General features: G+C 46.5%; 2 protein-coding genes across 2 annotated transcripts; both read right to left on the reverse strand.

Annotated features, from left to right (window-relative positions):
• Positions 1–202: 202 nt before the first annotated feature.
• ZAR1 (zygote arrest 1) lies at positions 203–5,233 on the reverse strand. Its single transcript, XM_019412557.2, has 4 exons — positions 4,045–5,233; positions 2,348–2,440; positions 1,985–2,059; positions 203–501 (listed from the first exon to the last, which is right to left on the reverse strand). Exons 1-4 carry the CDS (start codon positions 4,996–4,998, stop codon positions 358–360), a joined length of 1,266 nt encoding a protein of 421 aa, XP_019268102.2. The 5' UTR covers positions 4,999–5,233; the 3' UTR covers positions 203–357.
• Positions 5,234–5,763: 530 nt separating this feature from the next.
• On the reverse strand, positions 5,764–12,138 carry SLC10A4 (solute carrier family 10 member 4). Its single transcript, XM_019412547.2, has 3 exons — positions 11,335–12,138; positions 10,360–10,570; positions 5,764–6,903 (listed from the first exon to the last, which is right to left on the reverse strand). Exons 1-3 carry the CDS (start codon positions 11,928–11,930, stop codon positions 6,391–6,393), a joined length of 1,320 nt encoding a protein of 439 aa, XP_019268092.1. The 5' UTR covers positions 11,931–12,138; the 3' UTR covers positions 5,764–6,390.
• Between the last annotated feature and the right edge of the window lie 6,187 nt (positions 12,139–18,325).

Genomic DNA, 18,325 nt, shown 5'->3' on the forward strand with positions numbered 1-18,325 from the left:
TCTAACTCCACCTCACCCAGAAAAACGACTTTAATGGTGACATGGCTGTTCATTCAATCAGCATCTTGCTTATAAGCTTCAGCCCCACAGACACACATAAGCAGGAAACCGGACAGCTGTGAAGCCCTCTAACAAAGTGACAGACCCAGACTGTTAGCATGAGTAGCTTTCAACTTAAAAAAAAAGATCTGCGATTTATCAATTGTTTTGCAATACTTTTATTTGAAGGCTCTGTCAAAAATACAGCCTTTCATGAAGTATTTTGAGAAGGAGAGGCATAAGGAAGGAGCACGGAAAAAAGCTAACGTGTCTGCTTCACTAGCTCACGTTCAAGTTGGCCCATTCGTTTACATTCATCTAAATGATGTATTTGAAGCTGAAAGTGCTGTCACAGGATAGGCGTTTGCCCTTGCATCTCCCACACAAATCTTGACGGTGGGGCCTTTTAGGGTCAACGTGGCGGAGTTTTACAGGGCAGGAGCATCTAGTCTGTTTACAACTCTGAAAAACCAAAGTGAGAAGCACATACAGAAGATAAACCCATGGTCACTTCCTCAAACTTCAAAGTTATTTTTCTAGTCCATCCAAACACTTACTGAACACGCTCTAAGCAAGGCTCTGTGCTAATCTTGTTCTGTCTGCACCCCTTCCAGCAAGGGGAGGATAAAGAATAGAGGGTGTTTAACCAGGTGGTCGTGGTCTCATGTTGCATAGGATTCAGGTTGGACATGTGAACTTTTTGAAATACAGTTATCTAAAAGGAAAGCTCTTCCTGCACTTGAAGGGTGGAGAAGAAGCAAGCATGGGAGAGGAGTCGGACAAGGAAAGCTAAGGTGTGAGGCCAGGGATTAGGAGCAAGCTGTGGGTCAAGCCTGGCACCGGGGGAGGGAGGGGGCGGCTAGGGGCAGGGGCGGACCTTGCCCTCACCTCCACCTGCTGCAACTGACCCGAAGCGTCTGACCCGAACACTGAAAGCAGTGCAGCAACCACAGAGGCGAGAGCGAGCGGTTAAGGGATCCATCCCACTTTAGAACCTGACCCTACTCTGCCCCGATCGAAGGGGGTTGACACCATTTTCCCCACACTTGGGCTCTCTCCCCCCACCGTAGCGTGTGAGGCTTCCAACATCCAACCTGATTGGAGTGCACAGATTAGGCTGTGTCAACAGACACATCAGGCTCCACTAGCTGTGTGCTAACAGGCAAGTTCAGCCACCTCTTAGATTATCTAAGCCCCTTAGCACAGTGCAGCTTACAGTTAATAGTAAACCAATGTTACTAGTTAGCCCCAGAAAGCTGGGCAGCTTAGGGGCGCCTGGGTGGCGCAGTCGGTTAAGCGTCCGACTTCAGCCAGGTCACGATCTCGCGGTCAGTGAGTTCGAGCCCCGCGTCAGGCTCTGGGCTGATGGCTCGGAGCCTGGAGCCTGTTTCCGATTCTATGTCTCCCTCTCTCTCTGCCCCTCCCCCGTTCATGCTCTGTCTCTCTCTGTCCCAAAAATAAATAAAAAACGTTGAAAGCTGGGCAGCTTAGATTTACTTGAACAGAAGTCATCCTCCCTTTGCCAGCACTCAGGCAAGACAAACTTTGAAACCCATGCTTCTACTAAATACCCTAACTTGGGTATGTGCTTCATAAAAAGCATTTGGGCTAAACAGACAACTTTCACCACCTCACGTCAGTAGAGACGTATTCGATTTTTGATCTGCTTTCTCACGTTAGACTGACTGAGTACCAGGTAAGGCAGACCTTCTTCCATGTTGCAGGTGAGGCAATAGGCTCTAAGGAGATTAACATGACCGGAAGGAAACAAGACCCCAAGACCCCGTTTCCCAGTTGAGTATTATTTCCATAATCTCCACCGAAAGGCAGTCAAAACCTAGGTCACTGGGAACCTAGCCTCTTTAAAGAAATGCCTTCAAGAAACTACACCCAAACCCTCTACCAACTACCCGGTTCAGACACAAAATGTGAACATTCAATTTACTTGACACGTGATATCCTCCACTCGGTAAGGGTTATAAGACTTCTGACAAGTTCTGCAGAACTGCTTGAAGTAAACCTGTGATGAGAGAGGAAAACACTTAAAGCAAAACCCTCTCGACACTCAATGTCAAAAAGCTGCCAGTTCAGGGGCACCTGGGTGCCTCCATCGGTTAAGCGTCTGACTCGCTTTCGGCTCAGGTCATGACCTCCCTGTTTTGTGGGTTCAGGCCCTGTGTTGGGCTCTGTGCTGACAGCACGGAGCCTGCCTGGGATTCTTGGTCTCCCTCTCTCTCTGCCCCTCCCCTGCTCATGCTCTGTCTCAAACTTAAAAAAAAAAAGCTGCCAATTCCTTGGTGTTTCTTACCTTGTTGGTGCCCTGCACACACCACACATAGGCACTTTCCCATCGGATGTTGCAATCCTTGCAGTGATAGTAGCCATACTTCTGCTCTAAGAACTGAGCAAAAAGACAGCAGAGTTTAACCCACAGGATATCCAAATTAGCCTTCATTTCAGAAGCTGCGAAGGATCGGTTTGCTATTCAAAATTGGCAACCGCATTCCAGATCACGGAGGAAAGCAGGCTCAAGGTTTGAATTGGTCTCTCCGATGTAGTAATTGGGGGAGCTAATAGCTTAATCAAGCACAGAAGCAAGCATGAGCCTAAAAATGTATTCCAGATTAGCTTGGTTCATAAAGCAAACCGACTGGCAAGTTGCTAAGTAGGTATTTTCCCTCTGACAAGCAAGGGAAAAGCCAAACATCTAGGCTTCTCTAAACCTGGAGATTCTTTAAATCTTTAAATTCTTTAAATTTAAAATCTTTAAAATCTTTAAATTCTTTAAATCTCTAAACCTACAGATGCTCTGTAGGATAGTCTAATTTTAGAACACACACATGTGAAAGTGGTAAAGCTGAAGAAAAGGAAGAAGATTCTGTGTCCTAAGATACTTTAAAGATGTTCACTCAGAAGTCCATTCTCTGTGCTGCCAGTTCAATTTCCAAACAGTGCTAGGAATCTATTGTGGATAAGCCAGAATTCATATTTAACATGAACTAAAGTAGTACGGCCTTATTCTTAAGCTTCTCCTCTTCCCTCCGGGTGAGAAACAAATTATGAACAAGTGCTTGGAGTCAGACCTTTAAGTGCGCTCTGAAATTCCTGCCAATTCTACCACAATTTCATAGTGAGCAAACGCAGGCCCAGGACAGGTACGACTGAAGATCACACGTGGTTTACATTACACATAGCTTCTGTAGAGCTCGACTCACTCCTCCTCTCTTCCCCTGCCCCCAACAGCCCTGGGCCGACCCCAGGCCTCTTCCTACCCCTGCCTTTCCACTTCGCAGGGTTACCACTGCCCTCAGCACACGCCAGCTCTTTAGGGTTCAGCTGGCCCTCCAAACCTGCTGCGCTCAGGCTGCAATACACAACGGCCGAAGGCCCAAACGCTTTAGCAGTGTTGAGTTTCTGAATAAGGGTGCTTTCTAGGAGCAAGAAAAAAATCCCAAGGGAGACCATTCATAGCTCTAGCCCCCGGTGGAAGCTTGGAAGATTCAGGCAAGAATCAGGGGAGCGCTGACCAGGCAGGACCCCAGGAAATGACCGTTACCGGCTTTTGCCATATTGCATTAAGATAGAGTAGGATCCTTGGGAATCGGTTCTCCCTGCCAGCAAGTTCTCCTTCTGATCTGCTGAGTACCCCTCCTAGATCGTCCCAACGCGAAATCCACACTGGACCACGTGCCCACAGTCAGGGTTTTATACAGTAAATACGCTCAGAATAAGAGTGTTATCAGGGCGCCTCCCTCGCCAACCTGCGGAGCCCACTTCCACAATCGCCAGCCACAACAATCAGGCCGCACTCCCTGAATTCTGCTGTTGGAGGGGCACCTGCTGCTGGGAGCGGCTGCGAAGAGCCACACGGGCTTGGCGTGCGCCTGAGAAAGCTGGCGCCTCCACGTGCGCGAGCAGCCACCGGGCGAGGGCAGCGACAGGATCCAGGAGACCACACCCCCGGGGCCCTCCCGAGTCAGTTCCCTCCAGCCGCCTGAGCCTCACCTGGAAGCGCGGCCTCTCCTTGGCCTGCTCGGGGCTCCGCGGCGACGACCTCTGGCCCGCGGCGTCCCGGGCCTGCCCCACCGGCGGGGACTGCTCCGGACCCCTGGGCGCGCGCCGCGGGGCCGCCTCGTCTCCCCGGGCCTCCCGCAGCTGCAGCCCAGCGTCCGGCGGCTCCCAGCTCTTCCGCACCGCGGCCTGGGCCGCGTCGTCGTCCCCCTCCTCCTCCTCCTCGGACTGCGACCTTGGGGGCGCCTTCCTCGCCGACCCCTCTCCCTCCTCGGGGCCTCGGGGCCTCGGAGGCGGGGTCCTTCGCTCTCCCTCGGGCGCTCCGGGCCGCTGCTCCCCCGCCGCGCCGTCGGCCCCTTCCAGGAAGGTGGTGAGGCGGCGGGAGGCCACGGGCGAGTACACGGCGACGGTGCGCGGGAAGCGCACGGTCCGAGGGGCGCTACTCGGGGGGCTGCCCTGCTCGGGGCCCCGGCGCGCCGACTGCGGGGACCCCGAGCCGCCCGCGCCCTCGCCCTCGGTGCCGGGCCCGGCCGGGGGGCCGGAGTCGCGGACCCTGCGCAGCAGCGTGCGCCGCCCCAGCGAGCACTGCACCGAGGCGTCGCGGCGCGGGTTCACCTGCACCGCCACGTCCCGGCTGCTGGCCCTGCGGGGCCGCGGGCCGAGGTCCGGGCTCACCTGCGACAGGAGGGCCATGAGCTGCGCCCGCTGGTAGCTGTCGAAATACTCGGAGGCCGTCAGCTGCCCGCAGCCCGGGAAAGCCGGCAAGGCCGCCCCGGCAGAGAAGGACGACGAGGAGGAGGACGCGGGAGCGTAGCCCCCGCCCCGGTGCCGCCAGCCGCCCGCCTCACCCTTGCCCTTGGCGGTGGGCGGGTAGGGATACGGGTACGAGTAGGGGACACACGCCGGGTACATGTAGCCGTCCAGCACCTCGTCCCCCGGGGCAGCCATAAGCGCAGCCCCGGCCGCTCCCGCAGACGCCCTGCCCTAAATAGGCTGCCGGCCGCCGGCCCCACCGCCTGTCTCCGCGCTGCGCGGCCATCCGCACCTTTCCCGCCGCCCGCTCGGGTCCCCGGGTCCGCGCCGAGGTGGCCTGTCCCTGACCTTCGCTGTGTGGAAATTTACCACGCCTGGAGGCCGGCACAAACACCCTGAGATGATCTGGAAAGGTTGCTTTCTTTGCGATGCAAGAACTGATTGGTAAGTGAGCTTGCCCGAGGTGAGGAGGAGGCCAAGAGAGCGCAATCACCCCGATTAGCTGCGCCAGGTGGTCCCCATACCTTGATTGTTCCAGGTGTCCGTGTCTGGCTAGTGAGCAAAAACGCAAAGGTTTGGGGAACTGCTTTGGGTCTGTTACCTAGGATCTCAGATTCTAGTTTAATGATCTCAGAACTGCTCTGAGAAGTCTACCCACTGAACGCTTTGGGCAGGTGCACAGGGACAGCACTCAAGGCAACCACATCTGAGCTCATTGTTTTCTCTTCTCGACCCTGAAGCACGTCCTCTCCTCCCCTCCACTTCAAGGGAAGAGTCTATTGTTCTTCTCTGGGGTGGATAGTACTACAGTTTTTCCTAAGCAAACCATCCCTCCAAAAGATTGATTTGGGGTTTGTTACATAAATTGCAGAGACAAAATCAGTCCCCAACTGAGAAGACAATACCTTGTTCCCTGGGGAAAAAAAAAAAGATAGCTGTTCATTACTAATAGATATCAGATCAAGTAATCAAATGCATTAATGTATTTTTTTTTTCTGATTTGATACAGGTTTGACAATAAAATACTGTATTTCATTGTTTAGTTGACCTGTTTGGGGATTTTTTGAATAGAGATCAAAATCCAACATTGTCAGGTATTTCTACATGGAGCAAGCACTTTTTTTTTCTAACAACAATTACATTCAACTCAGTTATGGTTTACAAATTGTTTTACAATTTATGTTTTACCAAAAAAAAAAAAAAAAAAAAAAAACCTCGTTTTTACTACCATAAGAGTGCACCCAAATTCTGCATTTCCAAGACCCTGTTTTCTAAGAGTGTATCTATTTGAAACAGTCCTAGAAATTGGTAATGATAAAAACCAAAGAGCACATGAACATGTTCAGGCTTTACTTCAACAGTCCCGGGTGCAAGTTGTATTATGACATTGATGTGTGATTTGTGAAAGTGCTTGGTTAATATACCAATACAACCTTACAACGGGAAGAAGGTCATAACTGTTACATGTACGATAATGTGAACCATGTGTTACCCTTTATGTAAAGCACATTCACTACCACAGACGAAAAACATCATAAATATGAAGTAACATTTCCGCAAGATAGAAACTCCTCTGTATCTCCGTGTTCAGAGAGAAGTCTGAGTGGTTTCCATCATAATTAAATTGTCAGCTTTCACTGTGCCATAGGAAGGGTCTGCCATTTCCTCTTCTTTTAGTTTCTTGTAAGAAATGTCTGTATCTTCATCCTCATCTAGAGGATCTCGCTTGTGTAATATCTCACTTCCATACACCTTATATATTAAAACAAAAATCCCTGCTTCTGCAGACTGGAAAAGGGCATACAGCAAAGGAAACATGTACATGCTTCCTATCAACTGCGGCCGAAAGGCCAGTTTTAGAATGGCTGTACAGAGCTGCACATTCTGACTCCCTGTTTCCAGGCACACGGTCCTCTTGCAGTTGGGTGGAAGACGGAAGAGGGTAGCTAAGCCGTAGCCTGAGGCATAGCCTGCCAAAGGCATGAAAATTGCTACCACGTAAACACTTGCGGGAATGCTCGCCAACAGTTCAGGTCCTAACATAGTGCCAGTCATTATGAAAAGGACCACCAGTGTCACTAGCAGAGACCACAGGGAAACCTAGTAACAGAGAATGACAAGCCATCAGAAACAAGATAGTCGGAAAGGAATTCAGGCAAGAGAATCCTCGGCTCTTGGGAGAAGAGACCCATCTAGCCTCACCTCACACGCAAAATGGAGATCTTTGCCGTAAGCAGTCTTTGACAAAGCACTTCTGAGGATGGATAGGTCACCTCATCAGGAGGAGTCCAGATCCAAGTTGGACAGTTCTGATTGTTTGGAGGCCTGTCCTTATGTCTAGTGACAATCTGCTTTCTTTAACAACTAGCCATCGTCTTGGATAGACCCTCAGGAGCAGCACAGACCAGACTTCTGTTTTAAAAAACAGGAAGAAAAGGCTACTCGTCTCCAGCAGATTGTCTCTAGACTTTCACATAACTCTGTGGTGGGAGTCCTGACTGTTAAGAACATGTATTTAATTTGTGAATGTGCCTCTTCTAAACAGCAGTTAGAATAAAGCCTGATATACCAAGTATGGTCTGATGAACAGAGAGAGGAAAAGAAAAATTACCTTCCCTGAACAGGACCCCATGTTTTCCATAAGAGATATATCTCTAGTTGATCTCTGGTTTAACCCATGAGGTAAAAAGCCACTAAAATGTATGAAACTTATAAAATAAAATTTTAAAAAGTTTATAAAGGAGCACCTGGGCGGCTCAGTCTGTTGAGAGTCCAACTCTTGATTTTGGCTCAGGTCATGATCCCAGGGTTGTGGGATCAAGTCCCACTTGAGTGTGGAGCCTGCTTGAGATTCTCTCTTTCCCTCTGCCCCTCTCCCCCACTATTGTGCTCACTCGCTCTCTTTCTCTCTCAAATAAATTAAAGTTTTTTTAAGTATGAAACTTAGTATGTGATATTTTCAAACTTGAAAATACTTTATATCTCAGAGAATTGATAGCAACACTGAAACAATCACCAACTCTTAGATTATGTAAGTGAAAAAAAAACCCAAACAAACAGAAGATGTGAGGAATTCTTTGCAATTCTGCAACACCCCTTTTTCATCTATTTACGAGAAACATCCCACCTATATATCTCTAATGATGTTTAGGAATTCTTACATATAATGGAGTTTAGATACAGTACAATTGACTGTATAGAACACTCTGTCATCTTGATGTCTGATATAGTTCACTCATTCAAGTAAAACAAGCTGTGTAAATAGTAAGGTGGAAACCTAAAAATTCCTCTCTTCATTCTTTAGATTAGTAGTTAGCTAGTGTTTTTTTGTTTTTTTTTTTTTTTTTTTTTTTTTTTAATGGGGTAGGAGGTGTTTGTGAGGGAAACTAGAGATCCAAAAGAACAGTTTAAGTGCTGACTCTGGTTCACTGGATATTTGAGGTGAAACCCCTTTGCAGTCTGTGGGACTGGCATATACTTTATAATCTTTAAAAAATTACTTAAAATGTATCTGGGCTGGTAAAAAGTCTACCATAGAGAGTGCTAAAATACTTATTATATAAGGTGCTCATGCTACAAAGGTACAATGGGCAGAAACCAAACAAACTATTATAAATCAAAACTTTTTTAAAAAGTAATCTCTGCACCCAATGTGGGGCTCGAACTCACGACTCCAAGATCAAGAGTCTCATGTTCTACCAACTGAGCCAGCCAGGAACCCCTAAAACTTTTCTGATATTAAGTTTCAAAGTGTGTCCACATCAAAAGCTTTGATAGGAAATCTGATTCTTCATTGTGAAAATACTGGCACCAAAGTTTCTTTTGAACTATTTTATTTTATTTTTTAATTTTTTTTAACGTTTTTTATTTATTTTTGAGACAGAGAGAGACAGAGCATGAACGGGGGAGGAGCAGAGAGAGAGGGAGACACAGAATCGGAAGCAGGCTCCAGGCTCTGAGCCATCAGCCCAGAGCCCGACGCGGGGCTCGAACTCACGGACCGCGAGATCGTGACCTGACCTGAAGTCGGCCGCTTAACCGACTGAGCCACCCAGGCGCCCCAAACTATTTTAAATCATTTGGGTGAGCACTGACATTGAATGCTCATTTTAAAGTGTTTGCAAAAGTGTAAAAGTGTTATAAAACATACCTCATGAATGTTCTGATTAAGGAGTAAGAATAGGTTCACCTTAAACTCAAAGTTACACAATCTTATTGAATTGTCTATTATTTAAATATATTTATCTGTTTTTAGCATGGGAATAACTTATTTGATTGATTTTCCCTTAGAATTCCTAAGATCTTGTAGTATTAGCTTAATGATTAAGCTTAATAAGTTCTTAATGCATCTTAAGATTATCTATGGGTATGTTATGTATAACATATAAAATATATGCATATTTACATGTACATATAAATTTATTACATTCACAATATATATGTTTATTACAGAGCACAATTTTACTCATGGCTGGCTATATTTGCATAAAAGAACCCATTATTTTTCATGTTAATAAAAGTTAGCTCCTTTGAATAATCAAATTTTGGATTATTTAAAATTAATTTATTTAATATAAGTAAAACACAAAAGATTATGTCTTTAAATCTACATAACTGAAACATTGGGGAAACTCTTTTTCTCTTCACTTGGCTAAATGAATTTGTGCATTTACAGTAATTAGTTAGGTGTTTTATTTGAGTAACTTCCTAAACTGAGAGTCCTACTCGTGGTTTACTCTTATTTACTATTTTTGAGTTTTCAAAGAAAGCTTAGTTGACAAATATTTAAATTTTTTCTCCAGTCAACAATGAACAAAATCTCTACTGCTACAAAAGGTATCATTTTTTTTAAAACAAAGCAACATTGGAAATATTGCACAAAATAATAGGAATCCTCATTCTTTCACTAGCCTTAGAAACCACATGCGTTACCACAGTGGGGAAGGGAAAAGAAACACACAGATTTAATAACAGTAATATATTCTGCATTCTTTATCCAGGACCCAGTTTTATTTTGTGCCTTTTTAAAGTCAATATTTTGTGCATTGTCTGATATTCCCTCAATGTGATTTTTAAATTACTTTTGGTCCTATTAGGGTCAACTTAGTTTTAGAAAATTAATAAAACATTTTAAAGAAACCTTCTACACAATTTCTCAGAATTAGAGTTCCACTTTTTTAAAACATAGGAATGCATTTCTAAAACACTGCTCAAGTTCAATTCACATAATTTCACTTCACCTGCTTTGATTTTTAGTAACACCACGATTCTTTAGTGGACAATATGTTGCCATTTAATGGCACTCTCATCTCTCTCCCACCCCCCCCCCGTGATGTTTCCTCCTGTGAATACTAATTGCTCACTTATGCTCTTTTTAATTAAGTTATGTTTTAATTAAAGCTATGAGTTTTTTGAAACTGCAAAAGGTAGAAGTTTTCTTTGTGGCACAAACTTTTTTTTTTTAAGTTTATCCATGCAAGTTTATCCCTCTTTCCCAAACTTCTTAGCATTTCAGCCAGGGGTCAGAGACCAAGGACTCTCTAAGAGTGACCTTACCTTCACAATGTAGTCCGCCACCCGGTTGTATTTGTATCGAATGAAGACCCCCAAGCCGATAGGGAGGAGAGTGCCGCAGAGGGTCAGGGTCACTGCCCCCAGAGGTAGTAATTGCACCACAGGGGTGTCGATCCAAGCCCGGCTGTAGATCCACAGGCACAGGGGCATCAAGACTAGGGCCAGAAGCGTGGAGGAGATGGTCATGATGATGCTGCAGAAAGGGGAATGAACAGAATTCAGAATGGGCTCTGTGCCAACAGTCTCTCTTGCACATTGGATACAGGAGAAAGAAAGAGACTGCAAATCTGGAGTCTGAAGTCAGGGGTGAGAACCTGTTTCATCGGTGCCAAGAGAACAACACCCCTAAGCCCAACTGAAACATGAACCCCAGGATGGGGAGGTGGGGGTCGGGGGCGGATCTCAGGACTGCTGCCCCTGGCTTTATAAAGCCTATTGAGCTGGCTACAGTCTGGTTGATTCTGAGGGCAAGAACCTCTTTCTTTTTTTTTCATCCTCCAAAGCACCCTGTTAGACGTGGTAAGGCTGCTGAACACGACTTGTTGGATGGAACTCAATTATATTGTCCTCTGTATGAGATCACTTTCTTTATCGGGGCCAATAGCCCTATTTTGCTTTTGCATTTCCGGAGAGTCCTAGCTTCAGGCTTCCCAGTTCCCTTTGTCTTCTAGAGGACGAGGACCTGCGCTGACAGCCCAAACTGGAGAAGGATGGTCCGAGAGCTGTGCAGGAAACCCCAAGGCAGTCGGCAGCCCTGTCCCCGTCTAGGTTTCTCCCCCGACAGCACTACCTCTTCACGTCCGCCTTGGCTTCTAAAGCCTGGGGTCAACCCCTCGCTGCACTGTCGTCTTCCCTCTCCCACGCCTCTCTCCAACCACCTCTCCTTCCTCTCCGTCTGAAACCCGCGGCTAAGCGCGGCTGCTTGGCAGGAGAAGACGCCTAAGGACCAGCCCGTACCTGAGGTTCATGTCGCCGTCAACCAGCAGGGACATGAGGTTGGACAGATTCCCGCCGGGACAGCAGCCACACAGGAGCACCGCCACGGCAGCCACCTCGTTCAGCGAGAAGGCCAGGGCCAGCAGGAAGGCCAGCAGCGGCAGCAAGCCGAACTGGCAGAGCGCGGCCAGCAGCGCGCCCACGGGCCGGCGGACGTGCTCCCCGAAGTGGTTCACGTCCACCGTGCAGCCCAGGCCCAGCATGGTGATGCACAGGGCGGCTCCCACGAACACGTTCAGCCCGTGGTTCAGCGGCGTGTCCCAGAACGGGGTCTGGGGGTGCGCCCAGGAGTGGGGGAACAGGGACGGGCCCAGGCTGGCCGAGCCGCCCGCCGAGCTGCCTGCCGTCGGCTCTGGGGTGGGCGCGGGGCCGGGGCTGAAACCGACGCCGGGACTAGGCGCGAGGCTGAGCCCGGGGCTGGGGCCGGCGCTGGAGGCAGGGGAGACAGGCAGGTCGGGGCCGGCGCTCAGGCTGCTGGCATTGGGCGACAGCGTGTAGTTGTCCGGCTGCAGCGAGGACGGGGCGAAGAGCAGCGTCGCGTTGTCGGGGCCGTCCATCGCGCCGAGGCGGGCGGCCGCGGCTCCGCTGTTCTCCGGCCCCGCGCGCCTCTGCCCGCGTCCTGCGGTGCCACCTGCCCGCGTCCGCCTGTCCGTCGGTCCGCAGCCGCAGGCGAAGCTAGGTGCGGGGCTCGGGCTGCGCGCCGCTGACGTCTCCTCGGCGTCGGATGCGGCGGGAGGTGGGGGGGGAGGGGTCCTCCGCTGGCAGCACTTAAAGCGCAGCCCCCCAGGGTGAACCCAATCGCCCGGCCCCCGCGCCTGGCAGGCCCCGCCCCGCCACCGGGTCCCTCCTTTTAATCACCAGTAAGTGGTTCTGTTAGAGTGCAGCCAGGGGCGGAACAAAGAGCTGACAAAGGACAAGAAGAAAAACCATGCCTGGCTGCCGATCAAGTTCTGTGATGGGCTCTGCCCATTTCATAATGAAATCTGGAGACACGCACACGCGCGCGCGCGCACACACACACACACACACACACACACACAGGAAGCTTATCAATGCATGCACATGAACTGTATACACTGTTCGAAGAGCCTGCAACCCTGAGCATCGAGAAGGGTCCCGGACTTAATGTGAGCGGTTCTCTGGTAGCAAGACACGATATCTGGCTTTCATTTACTGACAGGTTTTTTTTTCTTTTTTAATTCTTTAAAAAAAATTTTTTTTAAAGTAATCTTTACGTAATTTGCTAACAGTTTTTAAATAAAATGCGTTCAGACTCAAAGTAGAAAGTAATAACAATACTGGGGGGTTGGCAAGTGCGTGTGCATTATTTCACTGGATTGTCCCAGCAGAGCCTTGAGAGATGCTGTTAACTCGTTCTTACACATGAGGAATCTGAGGTGCAGGGAAGTCTCAGCCTCAGCAGCCAAACCCACAGGTAGTGTCTGGATGAATGTGCATCTGATATATCCTTAACGAGAGCCCTGGAGAGCTCTGCTAAGAAAAGGCTCTGTGGAAAAATGTGTTTGGGAGTTACTGGCAGTTGGGGAGAGGATATCTCCGTGGCCATAAATTTATGAAGTGTTATGAGCACAGCCCGGCATTGGGATTAAAGGACTAGAAAGAAATAAAGTGGTGGGATTCCCTGCCTCGGACAGGTTTATCCCCCAAACAAATCAGATTTAGAGTTCACAGGACTGTTGGCTCAGCAACTTTCAGTCACCAGAGGCATCTACAAAGAGAGGGAGCTCGCAGCATACCAGGGAGGTGGAGCCATTTGAGAAGGCATCTCTACCTGTCTGGAGACACCATAAAGCCAAAGCCAGGTGAGTTGCAAAAGCCAACAGGAGGATTTTCTAGATAGAAGTCTTAGCTCAGGGTTAGACTGCATGGGGCCAGGACCCCAGAGTGGATTCTTCCCCCTGGGAACTTGTCCCTCCCCACTTTTCTGACACCAGAGGAGACTGGGTGACTTCCATTTCCCAGTGGTGGACTGAGCCCACGTGTTTATCTTTTCTCCTCTCCAAATCTCATGAAAATGACAGAGAATATGAAAAATAAGATTACATTCACAGCATATTGCATTCTTAGTCACAAATAAACTATTTTTTTTCCATTAGACCATAAATTCCATGAGGGCAGAGCTGCGCAAGTATTTAGGAAAGTAATGTACTGTCATACTTTCCTAAAACAGTAGAGCCAAGAAAACCATGCAGTGACATCTATTGAGCTCTGAAGGAAGTGGAACATGACCAAAAATATTCTAGGTGTTCATTCAGGCTTATGTAAGCAAAACAAAGATACTCAGATATACAATGAAACACGTCACCCGAATACTTTCTTTAAGTAAGTATATCCAGGGGAAACCCGCGGAGAAACAGACAAAATAAGGAGGGGTCCCTGCTGAGCCTTCACATTCTTTAAACCACAGGATGAGATTAGCCAAGAACACAAATGGCAGAGGGCCAGCTGAAGCCTAACTGTAGACACCGCCCCTGTTTTTGCCCCCTCCTTGTGTTAATGATATTAAAATCCACAATCAAATTCAATAAGCGGTAATTAGAGGCAGCCCAACTCATCCAACTAGCTCCCGTCTTGGTTTGGGGAGGGATATGGGAGGTGATTTATGCCATGGACAAAGAGCAAAAAGCAGAAAGGGATGGACCTGGCTTGTAAATCAGCAGGCTCACAGTAAACCTGCAGTTCTGGGGGCTTCTTGGGACGAACGGAGTGGTCATCTCTCCTCCTGATGTAGTTATTGTCAATGTAAAGAAAGCCTCCCTCTTTCTTTCTGATCTCCTTCACTGGAAGAAAACCCCAGGAGTAGAAAACAGAGCTCATAATCAGGTATGTTACTGGCGAGGGTCACTTAGCCTCTTCAATTACCTTTCTTTTACTCTTGCTGCCACCAAGGAGGGTCCAGCCCATCCAGAGGAGAGAGAATATACAGAAGGGCAAGACAACAACATAGCATCCGGAAAATATACAATGGGGGGGTTGGGGAGGTGAGAAATAAATTTAGAACTATGTTGCACACCGAACACCAAAAATAATTCCAAATAGATTAAAGAGTTAATAATGATAATGATAATAATAATGATGATACAACCAAATACTGGAGAAAAATGTTGGCTCATATTTATATCATCTTTGGATAAGGGAAGTCTTCTAAGCAAAAAAGCAACAGAAGAAATCCTAATGGGAAGCTCACTAGATATGGCTACATAAACATTTTAAGCACAGCAGTAAAGACAGAAGGGAAAAAAGTTAAATGCAAATTACAAAATGAAAAAAATACTTGAAACATATAAAATCCAGAGCTAATTTTTAAAAAGTTTTAATGTTTATTTATTTTTGAGAGAGAGAGAGAGAGAGAGAGCAAGTGGGGGGGGGGAGGAGAGAGAGAAGGAGACACAGAATCCAAAGCAGGCTCCAGGCTCTGAGTTGTCAGCATAGAGCCAGACAGGATTGGGGGGCGGGGGCCCTCAAAACCACAAACCACAAGATCATGACCTGAGCCGAAGTAGGTCGCTCAACCGAGTCACCCCGGCGCCCCATGAGCTAATATTGTTAATTTACAAAATAGTTTCACAAATTAATGAAAACAAACAACACAATAGGAAAAAGGCAAATGATACGAATAGACACACAAGATCACAGAAAGGAATGCTAATCACCATATACTTCTAAAAATATTCACACTCACTAGTAACCAAAGAAATTAAAGCAATTAAATGCCATTTTTATTGGAAAATACTGAAATAAATACGATAGTGTTGTGGCAAAGATACTGTTAACTGGACAGTCTCTCATCCTGCCAGGGGTATATCTTTTCGAGAAGGAAACTTGGTGAATAACAATTGCCCTAAGAATGTGTATTTCCTTTGATCCAGCAATTCTTTTTCTAGGTGTTCATTATTAGGAAACAGTAAGAAAAAGTAATTAAAAAAATTTTTTTTAACGTTTATTTATTTTTGAGACAGAGAGAGACAGAGCTTGAATGGGGGAGGGTCAGAGAGAGGGGGACACAGAACCTGAAACAGGCTCCAGGCTCCGAGCTGTCAGCACAGAGCCCGACGCGGGGCTCGAACCCACGGGCCGTGAGATCATGACCTGAGCTGAAGTCGGACGCTTAACCGACTGAGCCACCCAGGCGCCCCGAAAAAATAATTTTTTAATGAAAGCTGCATTGAGTGTGTATTATATACAGACACTCTTCTAAGCCTTTGCATGGACCATCTCCTTTAACCCTTACGATAGGCTTAATGGGGTTAGAAATTTGGCAAGTTGTCTCCTACTAGGGAGAGAGCCAGGAGTGGAACCCAAGCTTTTGGATCCCAAAGTCTGTCTCCTAAGCCTGTTGCAGTGTGGTTAAATCAATGAGTACACTAATACAGGAGACTGCTATGCAGATACAAAGTACCATGCTTATAATCAGAGTTCTTAATCTGTAGTCCATACATGAATCTAAGAACCTCTTGAAATGATGAACTTTTCTGTATATGTACTTTTTTTTTCCTGAAAAACGAGTCCATGAATTTTCCCAGGTTTCTTTTTTTTTATTTAAAAAAAATTTTTTTTTAACGTTTATTTATTTTTGAGACAGAGAGAGACAGAGCATGAACGGGGGAGGGTCAGAGAGACGGAGACACAGAATCTGAAACAGGCTCCAGGCTCTGAGCTGTCAGCACAGAGCCTGACGCGGGGCTCGAACTCACGGACCGCGAGATCATGACCTGAGCCGAAGTCGGCCGCTTAACCGACTGAGCCACCCAGGCGCCCCTAATTTTCCCAGGTTTCTAAAAGAGTCCAAGATCTATTTAGAGAAATAATAAGAATAAGGGAGAAGTTCCTGTGATAAAATCTTAAGTGATAAAACAAGCTATAAACACACACACATACACTTATATTCTAGTAAATATATTGAATATATATAAATTTAGAGGGAATTTCTCCAATATATAGTATATCTGAGTGATAGGATTAAAAGCGATTTTTAGGGGTGCCTGAGTGGCTCAGTCAGTTAAGCATCAGACCGGCTCAGATCATGATCTCACAGGTCGTGAGTTGAAGCCCCATGTTAGGCTCTGTGTTGACAGCTCAGAACCTGGAGCCTGCTTCTCCCTCTCTCTCTGCCCCTCCCCTGAGTGCACTCTGTCTGTCTGTCTGTCTCTTTCAAAAATAAAGATTTTTAAAATTTTTAAAAAAACAAAAGTGATTTTTAGGGATGCCTGGGTGGTTCAGTCAGTTAAGCATCCTACTCTTGATCTCGGCTCAGGTCGTGGTCTCAAGGTTCATGGGAGGGAGCCCTACGTGGGGCTCTGCAGTGACAGCACAGAGCCTGCATGGGATTCTCTCTATCCCTCTCTCTCTGCCCTTTACCCTCTCCGCCCCCACGCTCTCTCTCAAAGTAAATAAACATTTAAAAGTGATTTTTAGTTTTTCCTCTATATTTTATGGTGTTTCTGAATTTCTGCCATAATAGTATTTGATAATGAGAAAAGTAGCAATGTTATTTTTAAAATATAAAACCCAGAGGAAAAATAAATTCCACAAGTGTCGAGGGCTAAGTCACTTTAATCAATCCACAGGGAAAATAAAGGTTGATAGAGAAAAATAGGCAAAAGACAGACAATATACAATAAAAAAGTGTATGCTCTTTAGTAAATGGAAAAAGTTGTACTTCTCTAGTTGTTAACTAAACACAAAATATGAAACTTAAACCGACAAAAATTCTCAAAGTCAACAACATCTAATGCTGGAAATGCAATGGAAAAAGCACTCAAACACCTTTGACGGTGGTGAGGTATTTGATACAGCTTCTGGGCAAAGCAATTTGATAATACAACCCTGCTTCTGGAAATTTTTTAAAATTAGAATTATTTCAGGTGATGTGCCAGAAACCCTAACTCACATTGGTTTAAGGCCAGAAAGGGCATTTATTGACTCATGAAAATGAAAAATCTCCAGCTGTGGCTGGCTCCCAAGTTAAAATGAGGACTCCGTCCCTCTCCATTTCTCAGCTCTCCTTTCCTCTACTGGTATCTTCATTTTCATGTATACTTTCTCCGTAGGGAGGTTCAACAACTTCCCATACAGTTTTCGGCAAATAGAGCGTTCCTATGAAATCTTTCGTAAGCTGGAATGGTGTAAAGGGAAGAAGCCATTACCATTCATCTATGCAGGAAAGTTTCTGAGCATTCCTAGACCCCCCAAGTCGACTCTCTTATGTTTTTCTGATAACTTAAAACACATCTTGCTGACGGATGAACGTAATAAATGGAGATAAAACAGAGATGCTCACAGACACAGTTCAAAGCTGTGGAGCCTTGCTGCTGGGATGCTAAGTGTAGTTCTTGGGGGAAAGAGCTTGGTGAGGCTGCTCTCACTGCTGGGGGAGAGCTGCCTCCGTCACAGTTCATTGCAAAACAAACTCTGAATGCTATTTTCCCCTTTCTCCTTTTATCGTTTTAACATAAAAGGGAAAATTCTCTTCAGATTTCTTTTCAAACAGGTGCTAACGTAGGTCTTTCATAAAAGTGAAGTGGCCATGTGCGAACTTTTGAAAAGCCAGGGATACCTGTATATCTTACCAATTTAAACCCCCCATGGAAAGAGAAAGCCTGCTTCCCAATAATTCCCAGAACAGTCTTGGGACGAATTTGGTCCGTGACTTTCCCCCAGCCCATCCTGCTTGTTCTGATAACGCATCAGATCTCAGTCATCTTGTAAGAGTATCATCTTGTGCTGTTCGATCATGTGAGTCAATTGTACACTTCCTAGTCACTACCAAAAAGCCATCAGGAGAGATTTGATTTAATCCGATTCTCCTTCTCATGTTATCTCAGAGACTGCTCCAGAGAAGCCCTCGGCTTTCCACATATCCCTTCAGTGCTTTGCTTTACACAGAAAGATTGTTCTCTTTTTTTTTTTTTTTCTGCTGATCGTCTGTTCT

This window comes from Panthera pardus, unplaced genomic scaffold (genome assembly GCF_024362965.1).
Source record: "Panthera pardus isolate Hobbes unplaced genomic scaffold, ASM2436296v1 HiC_scaffold_13, whole genome shotgun sequence".
Taxonomy (NCBI): Eukaryota; Metazoa; Chordata; class Mammalia; order Carnivora; family Felidae; genus Panthera; species Panthera pardus.

Bases quoted from the DNA above. Each gene is read 5' to 3' on its own strand.
- ZAR1 (XM_019412557.2), bottom strand. From the start codon at position 4,998: ATGGCTGCCCCGGGGGACGAGGTGCTGGACGGCTACATGTACCCGGCG. The intron at 2,441-4,044 runs GTGAGGCTCAGG...CTTTTTGCTCAG, and splicing joins AGGAGAGGCCGCGCTTCCAG to TTCTTAGAGCAGAAGTATGG. The intron at 502-1,984 runs GTAAATTGAATG...TTGGTTTTTCAG, and splicing joins TGGAGGATATCACGTGTCAA to AGTTGTAAACAGACTAGATG.
- SLC10A4 (XM_019412547.2), bottom strand. From the start codon at position 11,930: ATGGACGGCCCCGACAACGCGACGCTGCTCTTCGCCCCGTCCTCGCTG. The intron at 10,571-11,334 runs GTACGGGCTGGT...CCCTTTCTGCAG, and splicing joins GACGGCGACATGAACCTCAG to CATCATCATGACCATCTCCT. The intron at 6,904-10,359 runs GTAAGGTCACTC...CTCTGTTACTAG, and splicing joins TGGCGGACTACATTGTGAAG to GTTTCCCTGTGGTCTCTGCT.